This window comes from Dendrobates tinctorius, unplaced genomic scaffold (genome assembly GCF_039654945.1).
Source record: "Dendrobates tinctorius isolate UK_male_01 unplaced genomic scaffold, ASM3965494v1 ptg000024l, whole genome shotgun sequence".
In the NCBI taxonomy this organism is placed as follows: Eukaryota; Metazoa; Chordata; class Amphibia; order Anura; family Dendrobatidae; genus Dendrobates; species Dendrobates tinctorius.
This window is the reverse complement of record NW_027361692.1, coordinates 21,983,518-22,007,378: the sequence shown is the minus strand read 5'-3', so window position 1 is coordinate 22,007,378 and position 23,861 is coordinate 21,983,518. Positions and strand designations below refer to the sequence as shown.

At 44.5% G+C, this 23,861-nt stretch overlaps 1 protein-coding gene across 1 annotated transcript in view; it reads left to right on the top strand.

The window, feature by feature from the left end:
• The window catches only part of PHF3 (PHD finger protein 3), a 172,795-nt gene that overhangs the window by 63,070 nt on the left and 85,864 nt on the right, over nucleotides 1-23,861 (top strand). Inside the window, exons 6-7 of the mRNA XM_073569399.1 lie at nucleotides 13,754-13,928; nucleotides 16,584-16,737. Coding sequence (XP_073425500.1) covers nucleotides 13,754-13,928; nucleotides 16,584-16,737 — 329 coding nt within the window. The remainder of the gene's footprint in view (nucleotides 1-13,753; nucleotides 13,929-16,583; nucleotides 16,738-23,861) is intronic.

Genomic DNA, 23,861 nt, shown 5'->3' with positions numbered 1-23,861 from the left:
GAAGATAGACCTTCGCCAATCCACCCCACAGCACATTTATATTAACACTCCACAGGTAATCACTAGGAGAACAGCTAGTCCTGGGGGTGGAGATTTTGGCACTGGTACAAAAGCGAGTGCTGTGTGAAGCCCGGTGTAAGAGATAGGAAGGTGATTTTATTTCCCCCTCTTTTTTTTTTTTTTTTTTTTAAATTCGTTTATTAACCATAAACAAGACAAACAACATACACACTTATATATGATAAGCATTGCATAAAGCACATACACTTTCCACAGTATTGATATAAAACAAAATGCATATGTCAGTTTACACATGGAATAAAATGTAGTGTCAGGTAAACCTTGCAAGCTTTTATATTGTTATTCTATCAATAAAGTCTTTTTAACTTCCTAAACCAGACTAAAACTACCAGTTCGCAGCCTAGTTCTACATAATCAGTCAATTATTATGCGATGTCTCCCTCCTACAAGGTAAGGTGAGAGGAATTCCACCTCTCCCAGATCTTTTCAAATTTGCCCGGGCACCCTCTATTTCGATACAGCATACGCTCATATGGAATAACCGCATTCACCAATTCGATCCAAATCCTGAGGGAGGGACATGAGCTCCCCATCCAACGCAGTGCCAGAACCTTTCGTGTCATAAATAACTTTTCCCGTAAAAAAAATCCCGATGTAATGACCCCAAGATTCATCATCCCACACCTCAAACAGGCAAACCAGCGGCTCAAGGGGAACCGGAGCTTGTACCAGGGGAAGTTAATAATGACGTCACCTCCTTCCAATATTGTGCAATAATAGGGCATTGCCAAATCATGTGTATAAAGTCTGCATCCAATGAGTGACATCTCAAGCATTCCGATGATTGGAATCTGCCCATCCTGAATAGTCGGGTCGGGGTCAGATATGATTGATTTATAATATATAATTGTGTCATTCTGTTATTGATAGACGGAGACACCCCGATCGGAGATTCCAGAATTTCCCCCCATTCCTCTCCCTGTGCATCGGGGATGAGCCTCTCCCACTTCCCTTTAACCGAGTTTATGGTGGATTCCTCCCCTACCGATAGCATATATGTGTATAAAGTGGAGATGAGACCCTGGGGACCTTGCGATTTAAGGATGCCTATCAAGGGCAGAGACGATATAGCTTTGTTTACCCCCATATTTCTCATGTGTGATTGAAAGGCCGACTTCAATTGTAGATAACGGAAAAATTGGGATCTTGGGACATTACATTTGACCTGTAATTGTTCAAAAGACACCAAGGTTCCATGATCGTGCAAATCGCATACCGAGGAAACATTGTGTTGAGTCCAGAACTCCGCAGACGGGTGTTCAAGCAATGCCGGAAAATAACCATTATTCCACAGGGGCATTTCAGCCACTATGTCTCCAAATCCAATTACTCTCTTAATCTGCCTCCACACTGATCGTGCCAGGCGAAGCAGGGGCAGCAAACGGGGGACATTTATTTTTTCCAATTCTAAGAAGCCCAGCGGACAGCTAACTTGTGCGGCGTGGAGCAAGTGGCTTTCAGAGTTAGGGAGGTGATCATCAGGCATCCACTTGCATATGGCTTTGGCCTGTCCGGCCAGATAATATAGAAAAAAGTCTGGTAGCGCTGCCCCACCTTCTCTTTTTGGTCTTTGCAGAGTGGACAGCCTGAGTTTGGGCCTAGCTTTTCCTCATATAAAAGATGTAATTTGAGAGTTCAAATTTGCAAAGAAGGATCGGGGTACTACCACAGCACTGTGCTGAAGAGAGTAGCTGAGTTTAGGAAGCAGTATCATTTTGATTAAATTAATACGTCCGGCTACAGAAAGCGGGAGATTACTCCAGATTAGAAATTTAGCTTTAGCCATTTCCAACAATGGGTGTATGTTGAGCCGCAAATCTAACAAACTGCTTCGAGATATGTGAACACCTAGATATTTGAAACTGGGTACAATAGGTAATGAGGAGAGGGCCTCTAGTCGTGGCATCGGGGCATGGGAGAGGGGCATCAGGGCAGACTTTTCCCAATTTATATATAAACCAGAATATTTACTGAATTTATTGATAGGGGCTATTGCCCGTGCCAATGTGTCTGCCGCGCTACCCATAAAAATCACCGTGTCATCAGCGTATAAGCCTATGGTGTCTACTCGACCCGCTATTTCTATACCTTCAATATTAGGGGAAGATCTTATATGAATAGCCAATGCCTCAATCGCCAGGGAAAAAAGGGCCGGAGAAAGGGGACAACCCTGACGGGTTCCCCTATGTAATGAAAAGGACTCGGAGAACTATTTACAATGACACGAGCCTTAGGTTTCATATATAATATACTAACCCATTTTAGAAACCTGTCGCCAAACCCATATTTCTGTAAACATGCACATAGGAAGGGCCACTCAAGGGAGTCAAAAGCCTTGGCCGCATCCAGCGATGCCAATGCCCATTGATTATCTGGTACCAGGGAGCTATATTGGACCACCGACTGGACTCGTCTAATATTAATAGAAGTGCTTTTACCAGGCATAAAGCCAGTTTGATCAGGATGTATAAGTTCTAATATAATCGAATTCAACCTGGTAGCCAAAATTTTCGTAAAAATCTTATAGTCCACATTCACTAATGATATGGGACGATAAGATCCACAATCTAATGGGTCCTTCCTCTCTTTTTTTAAGTACTATTATGTTAGCTTCATAGAAGGACTCTGGCATAGACCCTCCCTCCCAAATTCCTTGGAACACCACCAACAACAGTGGCGCTAATATCTCCTGGTATTTCCTATATAATTCAATGGGAAACCCATCAGGTCCAGGGGCCTTCCCAGACGCCATGTCCGTTATGGCACTCTCTATCTCCTCCAGAGTAAATTTAGCATCCATAAAGGCCCGCTGGGAATGGCTCAGAGTGGGAAATGTGATATCCGACAGGTATTCCAAACACCCCTGACTATCAACATCACTTCTAGAGTTGTACAGTGATCTATAATAGTTATGGAAGCAGCTCAGTATTTCTTCAGTTGAAGACTCCAGAGTACCATCTGAGCTACGGATCTGTAATATTGTGTTAGTAGTGTTGTGCTGACGTACCAAATAGGCCAAGAATTTACTTGCCTGGTTCCCCAGCTCAAAATAAGATTGACATGCAAAAAATAATTTACGTTTGGACTTGGTGTCTATGTGTTGAGAATATAATCTTTGAGCAGCCAGCCACTCCACCATATTGCCACTAGTCTGATCAGATATGTAAGCGGCCTCCGAGTCTCTCAATCGCTGCTCCACCTTATCATCCTCCCTCGATGTCACCTGTTTTATATAAGAGATCGTAGAGGATAAGCAGCCCCTCAAGTATGCCTTAAGGGCATCCCAAAATAAGTTAACATTCCGAGGTTCAGGGTGGGACGAAATGAAGCAATGTAATTGATCGATCGTTCTATCGGGTGATTCTATCAATTTCAGCCAAAAAGGGTTTAATTTCCAAGCCATCTTGTTGCTGAGTGGTCCGTATTTAAGTTTAAGAACGACAGGACTATGATCTGAAATCCCCCTACTGCCATGTTCTATACTATCTACCCACGTTACTAGACCACTAGATCCAAATATGTAATCTTTACGTGACAAGGAGTGCTTAGTGGATGAATGGCAAGTATATTCCCTCGTCTCGGGATGTCGCATTCTCCATAAATACAGCCATCCACTGCACTCCATGAACCGCGATTGTTGGGATATAACCTGTGGGAGAACCTCACCCCTCCCTTCATTACTCAGTCTCAGCCTGTCAAGACTGTTATTCATGACCTCGTTGAAATCCCCCATGCATATTACATCTGCGTCTGGATAGTTCAGGGCGAAACCCATCGCCTTCTGGAGAATAGACATATTGGCTGGAGGGGGGTTGTAAATACATAGAATAGCATAATGTCTGGAATTAATAAGTGCATACACAAATACAAAACGTCCCTCAGGATCCCTTCGGGCCTCCCTGGCCTCCCATCTAACGTCTTTGTGTATCAATAACGAGACCCCCCCTTGAATAACTGGTATGAAATGAGTGGCTATACCATTGTGCCCACAGTTTCTGCACACACCGATCAGTATCCCTGGTCAGGTGCGTCTCCACCAAGGCCACAATGTGCGGACGGCATTGCCTGATCTGCGAGAATACCTTGATTTTCTTTTGGGGGGTCTTAATGCCCATCACATTCCAGGTCATACATATTATTTCAGACCCCATTTTTGTCTGTCCGAATATGGCGTATGCTAGTACCCGAGCAGAGATTGGAAACATCACACAGAAGACAGGGTTGCCACTGACTGCGACTACTACCTAAAAAACTATTAAAACTGATACTATTAAAAAGAAAAAAAAACATTAGTCTCATAGTATAGGAGGGGAGTCCCACGCCCCTATTGAAAAAAGAATAAGGGGATACCATCACTGAACTCAGTGTCCGGTATTGCTGTTATGCTGGATACCTGCCGATGAAGCCCCAACTGGGCCTCTAATTGAAGGATTCAAATTGGCAGCGAGTACATTAGGATTCCTTTGCAGGGGATCCCCCATGGGACCGCAGCCACTCAGTCGCCTCCGCTGGATCCGTAAAAAACATAGATGAGCCCCTGTGTGCAACCCAGAGCCGGACCGGGTAGATCATGGAATACAGGATGTTCCTCTCTCTGAGCCACCTCTTAATTTCGATGAATTGTGCCCGTTTTTTCTGAAGTTCCATGGAAAAATCCAGGAAAATGGAAATCACAGCATTATCAAATTTGATGGGGCTTTTTTGCCGTGCGAGACGCAGAATGGTGTCTCTGTCTTTACAGTTGAGGAGACGCGCCAAGAAGGGTCTAGGTGGGGCTCCCGGAGGAAGGGGTTTTGTAGGAACCCTATGTGCTCTTTCGACGGCGAATACTGGAGAAAATTCATCCCCCAGAGAGGACTTAAGCCAGCCTTCCAGAAATTGCTCAGGATGTTGACCCTCTGAATGCTCCGGAAGTCCAATGACACAAATGTTATTTCGACTCATCCTGTTCTCCAGATTGTCCGCTTTTTGCTTCCAGGCGTTCATAGAGCCCGCCACCTTTGTCAACTTGACCTCCATAGGTGCGATGGTGTCTTCTACCTGGGATACTCTCGTCTCTACTTCCGTAATGCGTCCTCGCATAGCTTGCATGTCGTGTCGGAATCACCCCACCTCAGTGTACACGTCTTCTATCTTCTCCGTCAGAGAAGTCCTGGTTAAGGAGATGGCTTGCATTAGCTGTTCAGACGCCTGTTTGAGGGTTAGTTCTTCCTGCTCATTCTCCTCCTCGCCCCCAGGTGGGACGGCTTTTTCGCTGAGCTTGTGAAGGATAATTTTTGGGAACCCGCACACTTTCAGAGGGGTCGGGTCTGGCATATTCTTTTAATTTTTCTACTGCTGCTGATCCTTTAGATCGACTTATATTTAGTGACCGTGCAGCGCCACAGTACAACCAGAGGTGCAGGCTTTGGGGACTTTCCCCCAATTATATGCACAGCAGGTCTTGTAAAAAGAGATGTATCACAGAAGCGACTCCTATGTAGGGTTGAGTCACATGGATCAGGAAGGACAGTGTCTGGTGCTGCAGCAGCGCGGTTTGTCACAGCCGGTGGGGGGGATAGAGACTACAGCCCCCGCAGAGACAGCAGCAGTGGGGTGGGGGTACAGAAGTCCCCACAGAAGTAGCGCCAGCGGCACAGTGAATCTATTAATGAGAGGGAGGAACGCAGGGCCCAATTTTTCAGGGCACTCACCGCGAGTCCCTTGTGTCCTCAGGATGTGAGTCACCGTCCAGTAGCACTGTGGCAGTGGAAGCTGGACGCCGCAGCTCTTACTGATAGAGCGCGAGTCTTAAGATGGCCGCCGCCCCGTGCAGGTCCTGCCGCCCGCTCCGGCTCCCCCGGCTTTCAGCTCACCAGAGCTACCTCACGTCTCCCAGCGGGATCCACCGGGGTCCCCGGCATCCAGATGTCACGAATGCTGACAGGTGCTTTGCAATTATGAGACCACAGACGCAGGATGGAAGCAGGATTTTCAGGAGCTCTCTATGTGCCTCCTTCTTCCTTGGCTACATAGCCACGCCCCCTCCCTCCCCTCTTTTGATATGGAAGCTGGACGGTTCTCTAAGGACTATTGTCAACCTGAGGAAGCTCAACCGATGGATTGTGAATTATTCTTTCAAAATGGAGTCAGTGGTTATAGTCTTAAAAGATGCCTATTACCACATCCCAATCCATCGGGACCATCAAGAGTTCCTGAGGGTGGCTCTGTATGTCCAGGGACAGGTAAAGCACTATCCGTATGCAGCCCTCCCATTCGTTTTGTCAGTGGCCCCCATGGTGTTTACCAAGGTAATGTCGGAGTTGATGGCCTACCTTCGTTTTCGGGACATTATCATCCCGTACCTGGACAACTTCCTTCTAGTCGGGAAGTAGGAAAATCACTGTATAGAACAGGTGAGGGAAGTGACTGTGGTCCTAAAGGAGCTAGGTTGGGCGATAAATGCCCTCAAATCAAAGCTAAGACCGGAAAAGATACAATCCTTCATGGGTTGGTTCTGGACTCCAAGCGTCAGGTCTTTCTCCTACCAAAGAACAAGATAGCCAAAATAATAATGGGACTGGCACTGTCAGCAATGCAGCGGCCTATAATGACATTAAGGAAGGTGATATCCTTGCTAGGATCCCAAACATCCTGTATACCGGCAGTAAGATGGGCAAAGTTTCACCTATTCCAGCAGTAGTGGGAGGTCCTGTCGGCACAGAGGTTATTAAAAGGGCATTTAGTGGGAAAAGTACACCTTTCGTTAGCTGTAAGAGACTCCCTTGCCTGGTGGACAGTAAAAGAGCATTTGGAGTCGGGCCCAATGGTTGAGGTTTGTGGAGGACGTTATCACGATGGACACAAGCAGATGGGGAGCACATCTGAGATCCTACTCAGTCTAGAAAAAGATCAGGGTTCAAACTTAAAAGGGCTGTGGAAAGAACCTTAAGACACTTTCTTCCCTTCCCATGCCTGGGTCATGTCGGACAATCGCGCGGTCGTGGCCTATATCAACCACCTGGGGGAAAGAGGTGCCATGCTCTTACGGAGGCAGCAAACATCCTGCTCCAGCTAGCAGAGCAACACCTACTATCTCTTACGGCACTTCACGTAAGAGGAATAGAAAACACAAAGGCAGACTTCCTGAGTCGCAAGAAACTGGGACAGGGAGAATGGTCTCTAAATCCTCGAGTTTTCCAGCAAATAGTGCAGCCATGTGGCAGCCCGGAGATGGATCTTTTTGTCAGTTTGCACAACAGGAAAGTGAGGAACTTCTGCTCATTAAACACAAGGGAGAATTCATTCGCGGTAGATGCCCTTCACATACCTTGGAAGTTTCGTGTGGCCTACATACTTCCCCCGATAGCGATGATTCCAGCGGTCGTGAGAAAGATCAGAAAGGATCAGATGAAAATGATTCTCATTGCTCCATTTTGGCAGAGAAGACTGTGGTTCTCCCTTGTAGGGTGGATGTCTGTTACTGATCCATGGATTCTATCAGAGATTCCGGACCTGCTTACCAAGTGAAGGGCTTCCATCTGGCAGCATGGAATTTGAGAGGTTGTTACGGAGTCGGAAGGGATTTTCACCAGTGCTAGTCTCCACCCTGTTGAAAAGTAGAAAGCCGGTTACATCAAAGATCTATGGTAGAACATGGAAGAAATTCCTGGAGTTTTTAGGTCAGCCCTTGGAGGATGAAGTTCCAGTAGGGGCTATTCTAGAATTTCTACAGTCGGGATTTCAACTAGGGTTAGCAACTAATACTCTCAAGGTACAGGGGTCAGCCTTGGGTGCCTTGTATAATTGCAACCTCTCATCCAATAGATGGGTGTCCCGATTTATTAAATCCTGTAGTAGATCTTTACCGGTTATAGTTCCGAAAATTCTTCCATGGAACCTAAACCTAGTTTTAGAGGCCCTAAGTAGGGAGCCATTTGAGCCCTTACAAGAGTTATCTGTGAAATTCCTCACACTTAAAATGGTGTTGCTAGTGGCCTTAACATCAGCCCGTAGGGCAAGTGACATACAAGCCCTGTCTATATGCCCCACACGCAAGTATATGAGGACAGGGTTGTTCTAAGACCAGATCTGGCTTATCTCCCCAAGGTAGTTCTCAAATTCCATAGGAGCCAGGAGATCACCTCACCCTCGTTTTGTGATAGCCCTAAAAGTCAATGAGAGGAAAAATTCCATACTGTAGACGCGAGGAGGTCCATTTTCGAGTACATGTCCATGACTAGTCAATGGAGGAGAATCAGTCCCTATTCATAGCCTTCCAGGGTCAGGGTAGCAGAAAGGGTTACAGGGTATCTAAAGGTACCATTGCCAGATGGATCAGGGAGGCCATTAGTTTATCCTACTCTACAAGTGGCGCTCCGGTTCCTGAAGGCATCAAGGCTCACTCCACCAGAGCCATGGCTACTTCCTGGGCAAAGAAGGTGGAGGTATGGATTGATCAGATCTGTAAGGCCGCCACCTGGTCCTCACCATCTACCTTCTATAAGCACTACAGACTGAATCTGTCACCCTCAGCTGACCTAACCTTTGGTAGAAGGGTGCTGCGAGCGGTGGTCCCTCCCTAAGGTGTTTTCATTTCTCCAAAAATCTCTCAGGTGTGCTGTCATGGGCGAAGGGAAAACACCAAGGTTACTTACCGGTAGCTGTTTTTCCTGGAACCCATGATAGCACACGTATATTACCCCCTTCTCACCCCTTGGGTGTGCACTATAGTTTGGGTGTCTTTTGTTGATATAATTTGTTGGTTATCCGTGTAAATTAACCAGAGATCCTCTCATGCTCTGTAACCCAACTAAAGCGCGGGAGAGGTACTGACCTTTTATTTCAGTAGGTTTCCTATCCTGGCTGGGTGGATCCCTCTCTCAGGTGTGCTGTCATGGGTTCCGGAAAAGTAAGTAACCTTGGTGTTTTGCATGCGTTTTTTGCACGCTTTTTTGTACAACAATGCAAGCTTTTTTTAGCTAAATAAATATGTTAAAAAAAAAAAGTTTTGTGATGTAATTGCTTGGTTCAACACCACCTTTTTCATTCTGATGCAGTAGAATCAGACTAATGGGATTAGGGCTTGGTGTTAGCAGCAGTCATTGACATCAAGCCCTAGGCTTAGTAATGAAAAGGTGTCAGCCAGACACCCTCATTACTAAGCTGATAAGTAAACACAAGCACAAACAAACACACACAAACCCACACACACATTGTCACCAGCCTATGTAGGAGCATTAACAATCAACCTACATAGGCTGGAACCAAACAGCAACTCTTTATTTAAAGAAAAAAAATTGAGTGGGCACCCGTGTAATTTTCATAACCAGTAGAGGGAAAGTTGAAGGCTGATGTTAATATTCTGGGAAGGAACCAAAAGCCATTAAGGTTCCCAGGCTATTAATATCAGCTCACAGCTGTTTGCTTTGCCTTTACTGGCTAGTTTGCAGGGGGACCCCAGAAAAAATTGTCATAGGGTCCCCCTATAAAATCTAACCAGCAAGGCTAGGCAGACAGCTGCGGGCTGATATTAATAGCCTAGGAAGGGGCCATGGATATTGCCCGCCCAGGCTAAAAACATCAGCTCTCAGCCACCTCAGAAAAGGTGCATCTATAAGATGTGCCAAATCTGGCACTTAGCCTCGCTCTTCCCGTTTGCCCTGTATTGGTGGCAAGTGGGGTGATGGTTGGGGGAGGCTGATGTTACCTTTGTATTATCTGGTAACATCAAGCCCACAGGTTAGTAATGGAAAGGTGTCTATAAGATGCCCCCATTACTAACCCCATAGTGATATTTTAAAAACACAGACACCCAGAATAAAGTCCTTTATTTGAAATAATGTCACAGTCCTTTATTGAATCTAAATGAAACCATATTCATCGAACGCCTAATCTACTGACGCCAACGTCTCCTGCAATAAAAATAAAAAAAAATACACCACAATATTCCTCACCTGTCTGCAGAGAACGTAATCCATAATGTCCCACGACGATCTTGATGACTTTGAAAGCAATCACTGATGTGACTGCTCTCAAAGACAGCTGGCGATACACTGACAGGAGGTAATCACTCCCGCAGTGTATCACTAAACTGCCCTTAGAGAGTTCACCGGAATTCAGCTGATCAGCTCCAGTGCTCTCATGGCACCACCGCAGCGTGAGAATTTTGATCACCGGAGCTGATCAGCTGATGAACTCTGGTGAACTCTCATGGCAGCTCAGTGATACACTTTGGGAGTGATTACTTCCTGTCAATGTATCTCCAGTGGCCAGGTAGAGTAGTCACATCTCACGATGTGACTATTCTATACGTGAAATCGCCGTGGGACACTCGGGATTATGTGGACTACGGCAGACGGGTGAGTATATGGTGGTTTATTATTTTTAATTTTTTTCTAGTAGACCTGGGCATCGGGGTTTGGGCGTTAAGGTGAGTATAATGTGTTTTTATTTTTATTTGAATATGTAGGTAATTATTTTACATATTGTGTGAAAGTGTTAGTACAGGCGACGGTTGACGAGAGTAGTCTCCTCAACCCACACCTGCTGACTTGCGGTAAGCATTTTACCTTGGGTCACCACTGAGGGTCATAGTCTCAGCTGCAGGGTGATGCTGTCATCTGACAGCATCACCCCGCAGCGCTCTGACCAACTGTCTTACAGGCGGTAGCGTTACCGCTGATAAGAACCACGGCGCCGGTGTTTTCCATGCTGTCACACAGATGACAGCGTGGAAAACACCATAGGAAGACGGTAAAAACGCAAACCGAAACGCAACAAATCCACAAACTTTTTTTTATACCTGCTTTTTTGCTGCGGATTTGACTGACTCAATTGAAGTCAATGTGTGGGAAACGCTTGCAGAAACACATAAAGAATTGACATGCTGCAGAAAGAAAAAAACTGCAAATACTCAAAGGAAAGTTACTGATCAGGTGCACAACACTTCAGGATTGTCATTGAATTTACTTGCATAAGGTTTCCATGGCTGTTTTGGCCCATTTTTGAAAAAACGCCGCAAAAGCGTACCGTGTGCACATAGCCTTATAGTTTGACAGAATAATGCAAGGATGTGGAGACCACAAAAATACGACCAGTAGATCCAAATTAGCAAAGAGAATTGATTCTTTAATTAAGGTACATGCACAGAACGGGAAAAATGGGGAACATGTGCAAAGGAAAACAAAGTGCAGCGTTGCTAGAGGACACATGACCGAATCCTGGCCATATTAACATATATAGGAATTAAGGTCAGAGTACCATCCTTCATTAAAAAAAACTATCGTGGTGGACTCTCCGGTGTAGTAAAGGGGATTAAAAAGAAACATGCTACCAATATAAATGGGTGCCAATTATAATTAGCCACAAATGTGACCAATTCACAAGCATGAATATGCCTTCAAAAAGAAAAACTTCGTACCCCTAACGAAGGAGTATATCTCCGAAACGCGCATCGGGGTGACGCGCTGACTGCCCGGCCATCTATATTCTCCTTTCCTGAGGTAACGTCTCTCTCCTGTATCGTTCACTCCAGTGTGGGTAGGCGTTTCATATGCTATGTCTTAAGGGGTGGATATTGTGTGCCTTTCACTTGGGATGCCTCATTACTAGTTTTTCTTTTTGAAGGCATATTCATGCTTGTGAATTGGTCACATTTGTGGCTAATTATATTTGGCACCCATTTATATTGGTAGCATGATTGCTTTTTAATCCCCTTTACTACACCGGAGAGTCCACCAGGATATATAGTTTTTTTTAATGAAGGATGGTACTCTGACCTTAATTCCTATATATGTTAATATGGCCAGGATTCGGTCACGTGTCCTCTAGCACTGCTGCACTTTGTTTTCCTTTGTACATGTTCCCCATTTTTCCCGTTCTGTGTATGTACCTTAATTAAAGAATCAATTCTCTTTGCTAATTTGGATCTATTGGTCGTATTTTTGTGGTTTCCACATCCTTGCGTTATATGTTATAGCGACTGATCCTTAATTGTCCAGCGCTTTTAGCATCTAACATTGCTTGTAATATACATGAGGCTATTATACACCATTGCTTGCTTTTTATATAGTTTGACAGAATGTAGATTGAAATACATTTTTATCTCCCAGGATTACCTGTTTAATCTTATAAGTTCAGGACCCTTTCACTTTTTATTGAATCTTGAGCTGACTGCTGCAGTTCATTTTTCCCCACTTCTTTGTGGGTATTTCCCTCTGCTGCCTCGATACTGTGGAAAGGCTATTTCTCCACTTACTTTTGCTTGGTTCACTCTTTGCGGTTGCATAGTGCAACCCAACAGCTTAGAAGAGACCCTGGCTCTATTTGTCTCTTATGCAGAGGCGCCTGAAAGTTTGTGAACCCTTCGGAATTTCCCTTTTTTATGCATTAATTTTTGACCCAAAACTACGTCAGATTTTCACATTAAATGTAAGTAAAGAGAACAAAACCAAATAGATGAGTAAAAAGTATTACACTTTGGATCATTTATCTCATTTAAAAAAGGAAAATGTGAGCAGCAAAATTTGTGTGAACCTCTACTTTCAGTATCTGGTGTTTCTCCTTAGTGAAATAGCTGCATCTAAACATTTCCAGTAATTGTTGATTATACTTGGCCATCTTGAGAAATTTTAGCCTATAGCTCTCGACAAATCCGCTTTAATTGTGTTATGTTGGTAGCTTTTTCTCACATGAGCTGATCGCTTCAGGTCCTACGACAACATTTCCATAGGATTAAGCTAAGGACTTTGAGTTGGCTATTCTAAAATGTTAACGAGTTACCGTTGTTTTAATTTTGATGACATAAATCAATAGTACACGTGAAAATAAGCAACTGTATGTATTTTTCAGACTTTAAGACTTGCCGTACTGTAAGACACTAATGTGTCAAATGGGGGTCCGTCTTACAGTCTGAATTCGGCTTACTGGGGCAGCGCTGGTGGAGGTGTTCGGTGATCCGGCGATGATCTGACTCCCATTCCAGACTAGTGCGGCAGGTTCGGCGGTGCTCAGTGATACAAGGGCTCCGCCAACATCTTGTGAAAGCTCGGAGCCCCCGCACATCCATTGCTGCAATGTGATGTCCTCCGAAGGCGGCACATGTGCAGATTGAGCTCTCAGGACTAAGCTCTTGTTGCCGAGACCTTAATCTGTACATACGCCGCCTCCGGCGGCTATTTTCCTGGAGGCCACCGCATTGCAGCAATGGAAGTATAGGGGCTCCGGGCTTTCACAAAATGATGGCGGAGCCCCCGCGTGACCGAGCACTGCCGAATACTGCCCTACCAGTCTGATATGGGAGTCAGATCATCGCCCTGCAGCGTTGGACCATTGAACACCCCCTCTTCCCAGCCCAGGACCGGCAGAATCTCCTGACTCCTGCTGCCATGACACTCCTGGTAAGTACATTCAGACTATAAAAGATGCACCCCCATTTTCCCATCAATTTTTTTGGGAAGAAAATTGCATCTTATAGTCTGAAAAAATGAGGCATCTACTTCTTTCACTGACAAAATTGATGAGAAATCCTTAAAATTCTCAATTCGGAGGTAAAAATGAGATAGGAGATGGCAGTTACAATTTTTTCACGTACATTTTTAAACACAAACGTGAATGAGACTTTGGAGATGTTCTCTCTGTCTCGGTAGTGTCTTAAACGTTTTAAAATGAAAATAGTTATTTTCCCTCTTAGATCTCTGGAGATAGTAGGCATTCCGCAGAAAGCAAGGATTCAGATTTGAAGAAACAATCCATTTCTAATCGCAAAACCTCTGCCACAGCAGCCCATCGAGTGTCCGAGGAAAGACGTGAAAAGTCTACAAAAGATACTGCAACTGTGTCCACTCATGATGAAAAGACTAAGACTGGTAAAACAAAAAGCATACATGTACCTTCTATTTATTGTCAAAGAATGTTTCCCATGTGTCATTCAAAATTCTTGCCCATTTAGCATCTGGTGGCACACACATTTTATCTAAAATGCGTAACTGTAAATTTGAAAAAGGTTGTCATCAGATTGGCTTAATTAAAAAAGAAAAAGCAAAATGTTTCATGCAACATTCCTGACTTCAAACAAGTGCTGCCCCTTGAATCTTGAATACTGTACCTAGAATATAGGCATCACTTAAAGGGAATCTGTCACCCCTTTTTTCGAATATGAGCTGCCGGCACCGCTATCAGGGGCTTATCTACAGCATTCTGTAATGCTGTAGATAAGCCCCCGATGTAACCTGAAAGAGAAGAAAAAGGAGTTAGATTATACTCACCGGGGGGGCGGTCCGGTCTTGATTCTGTGGTGTTGCGGTCGGCGCCACCCATCTTCATAAATGCCGTCCTCTTTCCTTCCTGTCGTGGCGCCGGTGCAGGCACACTGCTCTGCCCTGTTGAGGGCAGGGCAGAATACTGCAGTGCGCAGGCGCCGGACCTCTCCCGGAGCCTGCGCACTTCAGGACTCTGCTCTGCCCTCAACAGGGCAGAGCAGTGCTCCTGCACAGGAGCCACGACAGGAAGGAAAGAAGAGGATGGCATCGTATTAAGATGGGAGGCACCAGACCGGACGGCGACACCCATCGGACCGGACCGAACGCCGGTGTGAGTATAATCTAACTCTTTTTTTTCTTATCTTTCAGGTTACATCGGGAGCTTATCTACAGCAATACAGAATGCTGTAGATAAGCCCCTGCTGTCGATGCCGGCAGCTCATATTCGAAAAAAGGGGGTGACAGATTCCCTTTAAAGGTTGCCATTCTGGGGTTTATGCTGAGTGCAATGACCTCAAGGTGTAGAAATCCTATAACATGCAGTGTACTGTTAGCTGTCTATATATGACAGTGCAGTCAACAATACTTTCCTATATAGTCAGAAAACACCTACTAGCACAGCTTGAAGCCAAAGGGACAATCTGTTGGCCTCTATCAGGTGAATGAGCAGAACCAATAGTGACATGATTTGCTTCACCACTGTTAGGACTAAACAAATCTAAATGGTCACTCACCTCACTGAACTAATAGCACTTTACGTTACCTCTTGGTGGTGATTATGAATCTGTCACTATATAAATGACTTCTTGTATAATTACTTGCACTGTCACTTTATATATTTACTTCATTGAATATTATGATTCTATGTTCTTCCCTGTAGTCGTGTTTGTGAGGTGACACCATATTTTTGGTGCACCTTTTCGACCCGATTTGAACATCTCTGTTATTGACATAACTACTGTGAGAGACGTTTGTATTGTCTTCTATGAATTGATTTTTCATTCAAATTTACCTTTTAATTGATACTTTCATGTGGTTTATGTGCTCCATGTTTCTATGTTCCAATGTTTTCCTATATAGTCAGAAAATACATACTAGCACAGCTTGAAGTCAAAGGGACACTTTGTAGGCCTTTATCAGGTGAAAGAGCAACAATAACTACACCAAACGCTTGGACTATGTGCCCACGTTGTAGAAATTCTGTGGAATTGTTCGCAGCATTTTCGCACCTCCCCGCCGCTGGTAAAACGCATGCGGAATTCGCATGCCTTTTCCCCCAAAACACAAGCGTTTTGCAAGCATTTTTAGCTTGCAGAATGCTAGCGCTTTTCCAAGCGATTTGAAGCATTGTTTAGAAAAGTGATTGACAGGTTGGTCACACTTGTCAAGCATAGTGCCTGACAAGTGTGACCAACGTTTTACTATTGATGCTGCCTGTGTGGCATCAATAGTAAAAGATACAATGTTAAAAATAATAAAAATATAGAGATATACTTACCCTCTGTCGGCCCCCGGAGTCCTCCCGATTCTCAGCGGCGCTGCCAGCTACTTCCTTTCCCAGGAATGCATTGCGCGAATGACGTCGAATGACGTAGCGGTCACGCGACCGCAACGTCATCTGGGGTGATTCTTGCAATGCATCCCTGGGAACGGAAATTGCTGGCAGCGCTGTGTTCACTGCTGAGGACTCCGGGAGCCGACAGAGGGTAAGTATATCCCTATTTTTTATTTTAATTCTATTTTTACAGGAATTTTTTTTACCCAGGGCACGGAGGAGAGTCGCCTCTCCTCCAAACTGTGGGAACCATCCGCATATGAAGTGCTCACTTTACGCTTGGTGGGCATAGCCACATGCGTAAAGTGAGCGTTTCAATGCAATCCTATGGCGGCGGAATCGCTGCGATTCTGCAGAATTAATGGACATGCTGCGGATTTTACCGCTATGCGATTCCGCAGCGGAAAAATCCGCAGCATTGGCACAGCAACTGCAGGATCCCATAGGATTGCATGGGAATGTGTTTTTAAGCATTTTTTAAGCGTTTCCGCAGCGGCAAAAACGCAACGTGGGCACACAGCCTTAGTGAAAGCATAATGTGAACAGAGCCTTATATGCTAACCATAATTGCCAAAATTAAATACACTTTTTTCTATTTGTGTAGTAAACACATTACTAGAATGCATACACATGGTTGGAAATATAAGAATATTAGTTAGGTAATGGAATATAAGTATCAGCTAACATTTAATTGATTTTTAATTCAGGTGTTACTGAAAAGATAGACCTGAAAAAAAGAAAACCAGAAAGGAGAGGGTCATCATCCAGCATTCCTGTTGCCTCTCCATCTACACCAAAACCATCTGTTGAGCAAATAAGGCAAAGCGTTCGCCACTCTCTAAAGGATATACTGGTGAAAAGGTATGCTAATGGTGATGTGTAACATTTTGTGTACTGACAATGGTGCACCGAGATACACAGTTATGTCGCGTGATTGGCACCCAGTTAGGAACTGTGCCTTATCCAACTCCAGCTCCCACTTGCGATGTAATCGGACGAGTGCAATCCGATAAAATATCAGATTGCACTCGGCCGAATGTTGACCTATCGGGCAGGCAGCTCACATCTGCGATTATTTTCTCATGTCAATTAAGCATGCAAAAACAATCACAGCATGCTGCGATTGCATCAAAGTATCGGATCGCATGCACCCATATACACTGCGTGTAGAATTATTAGGCAAGTTGTATTTGAGAGGATTCTTTTTATTATTGAACAACAACTATGTTGTCAATCAACCTAAAAGACTCATAAATATCAAAGCTTAATAATTTTGGAAATTGGAGCGGGGTTTTTTTTAGATTTGGCTATCTTAGGAGGATATCTGTTTTTTCAGGTAACTATTACTGTGCAGAATTATTAGGCAACTTTATGAAAACCAAATATATACCCATCTCACTTGTTTATTTTCACCAGGTAAACCAGTATAACAACACAAAATTTAGAAATAAACATTTCTGGCATTCAAGAACAAAAACAAAAAAATCACTGACCAATATAGCCACCTTTCTTTACGATGACACTCAAAAGCCTTCCCTTTATAGATTCTGGCAGTTGCTAGATCTGTTTACGATCAACATTGCGTGCACCAGCCACCACAGCCTCCCAGACACTGTTCCGAGAGGTGTACTGTTTTCCCTCCTTGTAGATCTCACATTTTATGAGGGACCACAGGTTCTCTATGGCAGGGGTCCCCAACCGCCGGTCCGCGGCCCAGCACCGGGCCGCTGCAGTGCCCTTGCCGGTCCGCGGACACAAGGGGAGCCAGGGGCGGTCAGTGGCGTAGCGGGGGCTGGGGCGGCGCGCAGCAGTTCTTAGCGGCGGCCAGGGAGCGATCCAAGCAGCTCCGCTGCCTGCAAGAGGGAATAGCAGGAGCGGAGCTGCAAGGACCCGTCCAGCTTCCTGCCCGCCGCCCGCGCTTCCTGTCTCTGACTGACACAGAGAGGAGCGCGCCACTGCTGTGTCAGAGCGAGGAAGTGCGGGCGGCGGGCAGGTGAGAGGGGGTGTGTGTATGTGTGTATAATGTGTGTGTATGTATGTATGTCTGTCTGTCTGTGTGTGTGTGTGTGTTGGTCTGTGTTTGTGTAGCCTGGCCCTGGAGGAGATGGGGACATGAGGAGAAGGCCATGGGGGGAGTGATGGAGAGACAGCAGTGATGGGGTGAAGGCAATGATGGGGAGAAGGGAGTGATGGGGTGAAGGCAATGATGGGGAGAGGGGAGTGATGGGGTGAAGGCAATGATGGGGAGAGGGGAGTGATGGGGTGAAGGCAATGATGGGGAGAGGGGAGTGATGGGGTGAAGGCAATGATGGGGAGAGGGGAGTGATGGGGTGAAGGCAATGATGGGGAGAGGGGACTGATGGGGTGAAGGCAATGATGGGGAGACAGCAGTGATGGGGTGAAGGCAATGATGGGGAGAGGGGAGTGATGGGGTGAAGGCAATGATGAAGAGATGGCAGTGATGGGGTGAAGGCAATGATGGGGAGAAGGGAGTGATGGGGTGAAGGCAATGATGGGGAGAGGGGAGTGATGGGGTGAAGGGAGTGATGGGGTGAAGGCAATGATGAAGAGATGGCAGTGATGGAGTGAAGGCAGTGATGGGGAGAAGGGAGTGATGGGGTGAAGGCAATGATGGGGAGAGGGGAGTGATGGGGTGAAGGCAATGATGGGGAGAGGGGAGTGATGGGGTGAAGGCAATGATGGGGAGACAGCAGTGATGGGGTGAAGGCAATGATGGGGAGAGGGGAGTGATGGGGTGAAGGCAATGATGGGGAGAGAGCAGTGATGGGGTGAAGGCAGTGATGGGGTGAAGGCAATGATGGGGAGAGGGGAGTGATGGGGTGAAGGCAATGATGAAGAGATGGCAGTGATGGGGTGAAGGCAATGATGGGGAGAAGGGAGTGATGGGGTGAAGGCAATGATGGGGAGAAGGGAGTGATGGGGTGAAGGCAATGATGGGGAGAAGGGGGTGATGGAGCACTTATTCAAAACCTATGGTGAGTTGAGTCACATTATAAATGTTATTTAATTATAAGTATGCACTGCTACACTACAACCGCGTCCATAGCCCCGCCCCCTTATGACCAAAGCCACGCCCCTGCCACACCTCCATCCTCGCCCTGCCGGGCCATGGAAGAATGGTCTTGCTTGAAACCGGTCCCTGGTGCAAAAAAGGTTGGGGACCACTGCTCTATGGGGTTCAGATCAGGTGAACAAGGGGGCCATGTCATTATTTTTTCTTCTTTTAGACCTTTACTGGGCAGCCACGCTGAGGAGTATTTGGATGCATGTGATGGAGCATTGGCCTGCATGAAAATCATGTTTTTCTTGAACGATACCAACTTCCTGTACCACTGCTTGAAGAAGGTGTCTTCCAGAAACTGGCAGTAGGTCTGGGAGTTGAGCTTCACTCCATCCTCAACCCGAAAAGGTCCCACAAGTTCATCTTTGATGATACCAGTACCCCACCTCCACCTTGCTGGCGTCTGAGTTGGAGTGGAGCTCTCTGCCCTTTACTGATCAAGCCTCGGGCCCATCCATCTGGCCCATCAAGAGTCACTCTCATTTCATCAGTCCATAAAACCTTAGAAAAATCAGTCTTAAGATATTTCTTAGCCCAGTCTTGACATTTTATTATATGTTTCTTGTTCAAAGGTGGTCATTTTTCAGCCTTCCTTACCTTGGCCATGTCCCTGAGTATGGCACACCTTGTGCTTTTTGATACTCCAGTAACGTTGCAGCTCTGAAATATGGCAAAACTGGTGGTAAATGGCATCTTGGCAGCTTGACACTTGATTTTCCTCAATTCATGGGCAGTTATTTTGCGTTTTTTTTTTATCAACACGCTTCTTGCGACCCTGTTGGCTATTTGCCATGAAACACTTGATTGTTCGGTGATCACGCTTCAAAAGTTTGGCAATTTCAAGACTGCTGCATCCCATCTCACAATTTTTGACTTTTCAGAGTCCGTCAAATCTTTCTTCTGAACCATTTTGCCAAAGGAAAGAAAGTTGCCTAATAATTAAGCACACCTTATATAGGGTGTTGATGTCATTAGACCACACCCCTCCTCATTACAGAGATGCAAATCACCTGATTTACATAATTGGCAGTTGGCTTTCAAGCTTATACAGCTTGCAGTAGGACAATGTATATAAAAAGGATGATGTGATCAAAATACTCATTTGCCTAATAATTCTACACACAGTGTAAAAACATTGTACTGAACTCTGATATCTCCTGAGTGCAATGCGATTCCTGCAGACGCCGGCAATGGAGGAGATGGAGAAATTAATTTCTCCGTCTCTTCGGCACCTGTGCTGTGATTCTCTCATGTTCATGCTGACAGCAGAGCCGCAGCCAAGTGTCATTAGCATATCGCATCCAATGCTCTCGCATTGGACATGATAAACTAGTGTGTCTCCGGCCTTAGAAGGTTAATCCTTCAGATTCCAAAGCCAATAGTGACAGCAACATTAAAGAAGTTGTCACAGGGATATGATTTCAGGTGTTAGTGAAAAGATAGAAATAAAAAAAGAAAACAAGGGACAAAAGGGTCATCATTGAGCATTCCTGTTATCTCTCCTTCTGTTGATCAAATAAGGCTAAGCACTCACCGCTTTTTAAAAGATATTGGTCCCGATTCATCCAGACTGGCATTGTTTAGCCGGTCTTGATGTGGGGATTGCTGGAGTCAGGCGCTCCTGATTCATGAAGTGGTGCATGGCTCTTCATGAATCTGGAGCACCTGATGAATGACGTGTGGCTCCGCGCATGCCATTCATCAAATCTCACTCAAGTCCGGTACTGGAGTGAGATTTGTAAAGTTGAAAATGCCACAACTCGTCTTGATTTAGTCAAGTTGTGGCGATTTGGCCATTTTTTCAGTTGCAAATCCAAGTTGCGAATTTTACAATTTTTCAATGCCAGAATTCTGGTGTGAAAGCTTTGATGAATTATGCACATTGAGCCTCATTTTATTAAAACTTTCAAAAATGAAACTTTTTTTTGCCCCATAGCAACCAGTTAGATATTAGCTCTTATTTTTTTATTGACTGTGGTGTGATTGGTTCCTGTAGTCAACAAAAATTGTTTCTTGTTTTGACAATTTTGATCCACCCCATAGTGGTAAAAAGGTATGCTAATACTGATGTATAAAATTTTGTGCATTGACCGTGGTGCACCAAGATGCACAATTATGCCCCATCCCACTCCGGTCTAGTGACCAGACACATCACTCTGCATCCTCCCTTGTAACATGCTGCATCCAGGAAGCTACTGCAGGAGCAATATGTTGCAATGGAAAATGCAAAGGGACACATCTGGTCATACGTTCCTCCATCTGTGGTCACATTATGAACAGGAACATCGTAGCGTTAAAGGATGCAGTTGTCATAACGAGGGTGTATGGCTTATGAACGAGCAAAAATGGTGCAAAACTTCTTATCAAGACTTAATTTTCCAATCTGGTGTTAAAACAATGAAATTTAAAATATACATATTTTTCTATCATCCCACCCCATTAAAATGTTAACTAAAAAATAATGGCTTGTGTGTTCTCCAAAATTGTACCATGAAGTGTTAGAACACGTAAAATAAGTATTAAAACTCTATTAATGTGGCAATGAAAACTTTCTTCTTTAGCTTAACTGAAGGCCAAACTCCTGCAAGAGCAGTGGGGGCCGATGTAAGCAAAAATCATGGCTTGGATAACCCCCTAAATTTAGATGATTGTGAAAGAGGGCTTCCTTTTTCACCCATCAGCCTTAAAGTGATTACAGGGTGTCGAACGTTGCTATGGTCTTCCAGCTATAGTGGTCTGTTAGACCTTGCTACAAGCGAGGTCTAAAAGGCAGTGCATCAGTGTGAATAGGTCTAAGGTTGGAGTCACACATAGCAACTCACCAGCGATCCTGACAACGATATCAATGTGTCAGGATCGCTGGTGAATCGCTATGTGATCGCTGGTGAGCTGTCAAACAGACAGCTACACAAGCGAGCAGCAGAGCGACGCCCAGCGCCTGGCGTAGCTGTGCACGTTAGTTACCAGCGCGCTGATGCAGGAAGCTGGTAACTAACGTACACATTGGGTATCCATGGGACGTGCGTCCCTAGATACCCGATGTGTACATTAGTTACCAGCAGATCGCTGGTCTCCCGCCTGTCACACGCAGCGATGCGTGGTGGCCAGCGGGAGACCAGCGACCAAAAAAAAGTCCTGGCCTTTCCTGCAGCGATCAGCGATACCGGCAGGGGGGCCGGTCGCTGATCGCTGTCACACACAGCGATCTCGCTGGTGAGATCGCTGTTGTGTCACAAAAATTGGTATCACAAGGTATTAAACAGCAATCATTGAGTTATGTGCTCAGGATCCATAATAAAAAAGTAATATAGTTTTTTTTAAAACTTGTAAAAAAAAAAAAAAGGAATAAAAGAAGCATAAAGATCTCAGTAAAATGTTTCACTATTAAAAATGCAGCTTTTTTAAAAAAAGTATACGTATTTGGTATCACCACGCCCAGAATAACCAAGCCCCTTTGTGTGCCCAGGCAGTAATTTCTGATCACAAATTAGAGAAATTTTGTAGCAAACCGTGGTGTCCAATTTTTCCTATTACACCTTGTTAAAATTTAAAATTTGTGGCTGAAGTAACTTTCTTTGCTTTCATGGACCAATTTTATAAATTTATTTGAAACATATATAAATTCCAAATTCTCACCACATCCTCAGGTAAATTTCTTGAAGGGAGTAGTTTCAAATATAGTATCACATGTGGTTTCTGCTGCTTCAGAGCCTCTGGAAATGTGACTTGGCATCCACAATTAATTTTGGTCACGTTTGGTCTCAAAAACTCAAATAGTGCTCCTTCCTAGCCCTGGCATGTGTCGCACAGTGGTGTAATGCTGCATTCAGGAAAATAATAGCTTAAAAAATTATGGAGTTAATTTTTTTCTTCTTAACCATTGTGAAAATGAAAAATATAGGGTTGCAGCAATATTTTGATGGGAAAAAAATTGCATTTTTTAATTTCTTTATTCCATATTGCATTCATTCTTGTGATGTACATGAAGAGGTAACTATATATTAGCAATTTTGAACGGGGCAATTTTTAAAATTGTATTATTTTTTGTGGTTTACCAATATACAGTGGCTTGCCCATTCCTCAAGGCAAAACTGCTCCAACTCCTTCAAGTTAGATGGTTTCCTCTGGGGAACAACAATCTTCCAAGACTGATCACAGATTGTCAATTGGATTAAGGCCTGGGCTTTGACTAGGCCACTCCAAAACATTTATACGTTTCCCCTTAAACCACTCGAGTGTTGCTTTAGCAGTATGTTTTGGATCATTGCCTTGTTGAAAGGTGAGCCTCCGTCCCTGTACCAAATCACTGACATACTGAAACAGGATTTGCTCCATAGCAAAAGGGGTTGAATATATATGCACATGGCAATTTTTACTTATTTGAGCTCATACATTTCATTTATGCCTATATTTTTCTTACTTCATTTCACCAACTTAGACTATTTAGTATTGATACATCACAAACAAATCAGATTACAAACATATTTAAACACGGGTTGTAATATAACAAGATAGGTAAAAGTCAATGTGGTGAATACTTTTGCAACCCACTGTATATGCTTCTCAAAGTCACTGCAAAAATGAATTGATACACTACCGTTCAAAAGTTTGGGGTCACCCAGACAATTTTGTGTTTTCCATGAAAACTCATACTTTTATTAATCAAATGAGTTGCCAAATGAATTTAAAATCTAGTCCAGACACTGACAAGGTTCGAAAAAAAGATTTTTATTTGAAATAATAATTTTCTCCTTCAAACTTTTATTTCATCAAAGAATGCTCCCTTTGCAGCAATTACAGCATTGCAGGCCTTTGGCATTCTAGCAGTTAATTTGCTGAGGTAATCTGGAGAAATTTCATCCCATGCTTCCAGAAGCCCCTCCCACAACTTGGTTTGGCTTGA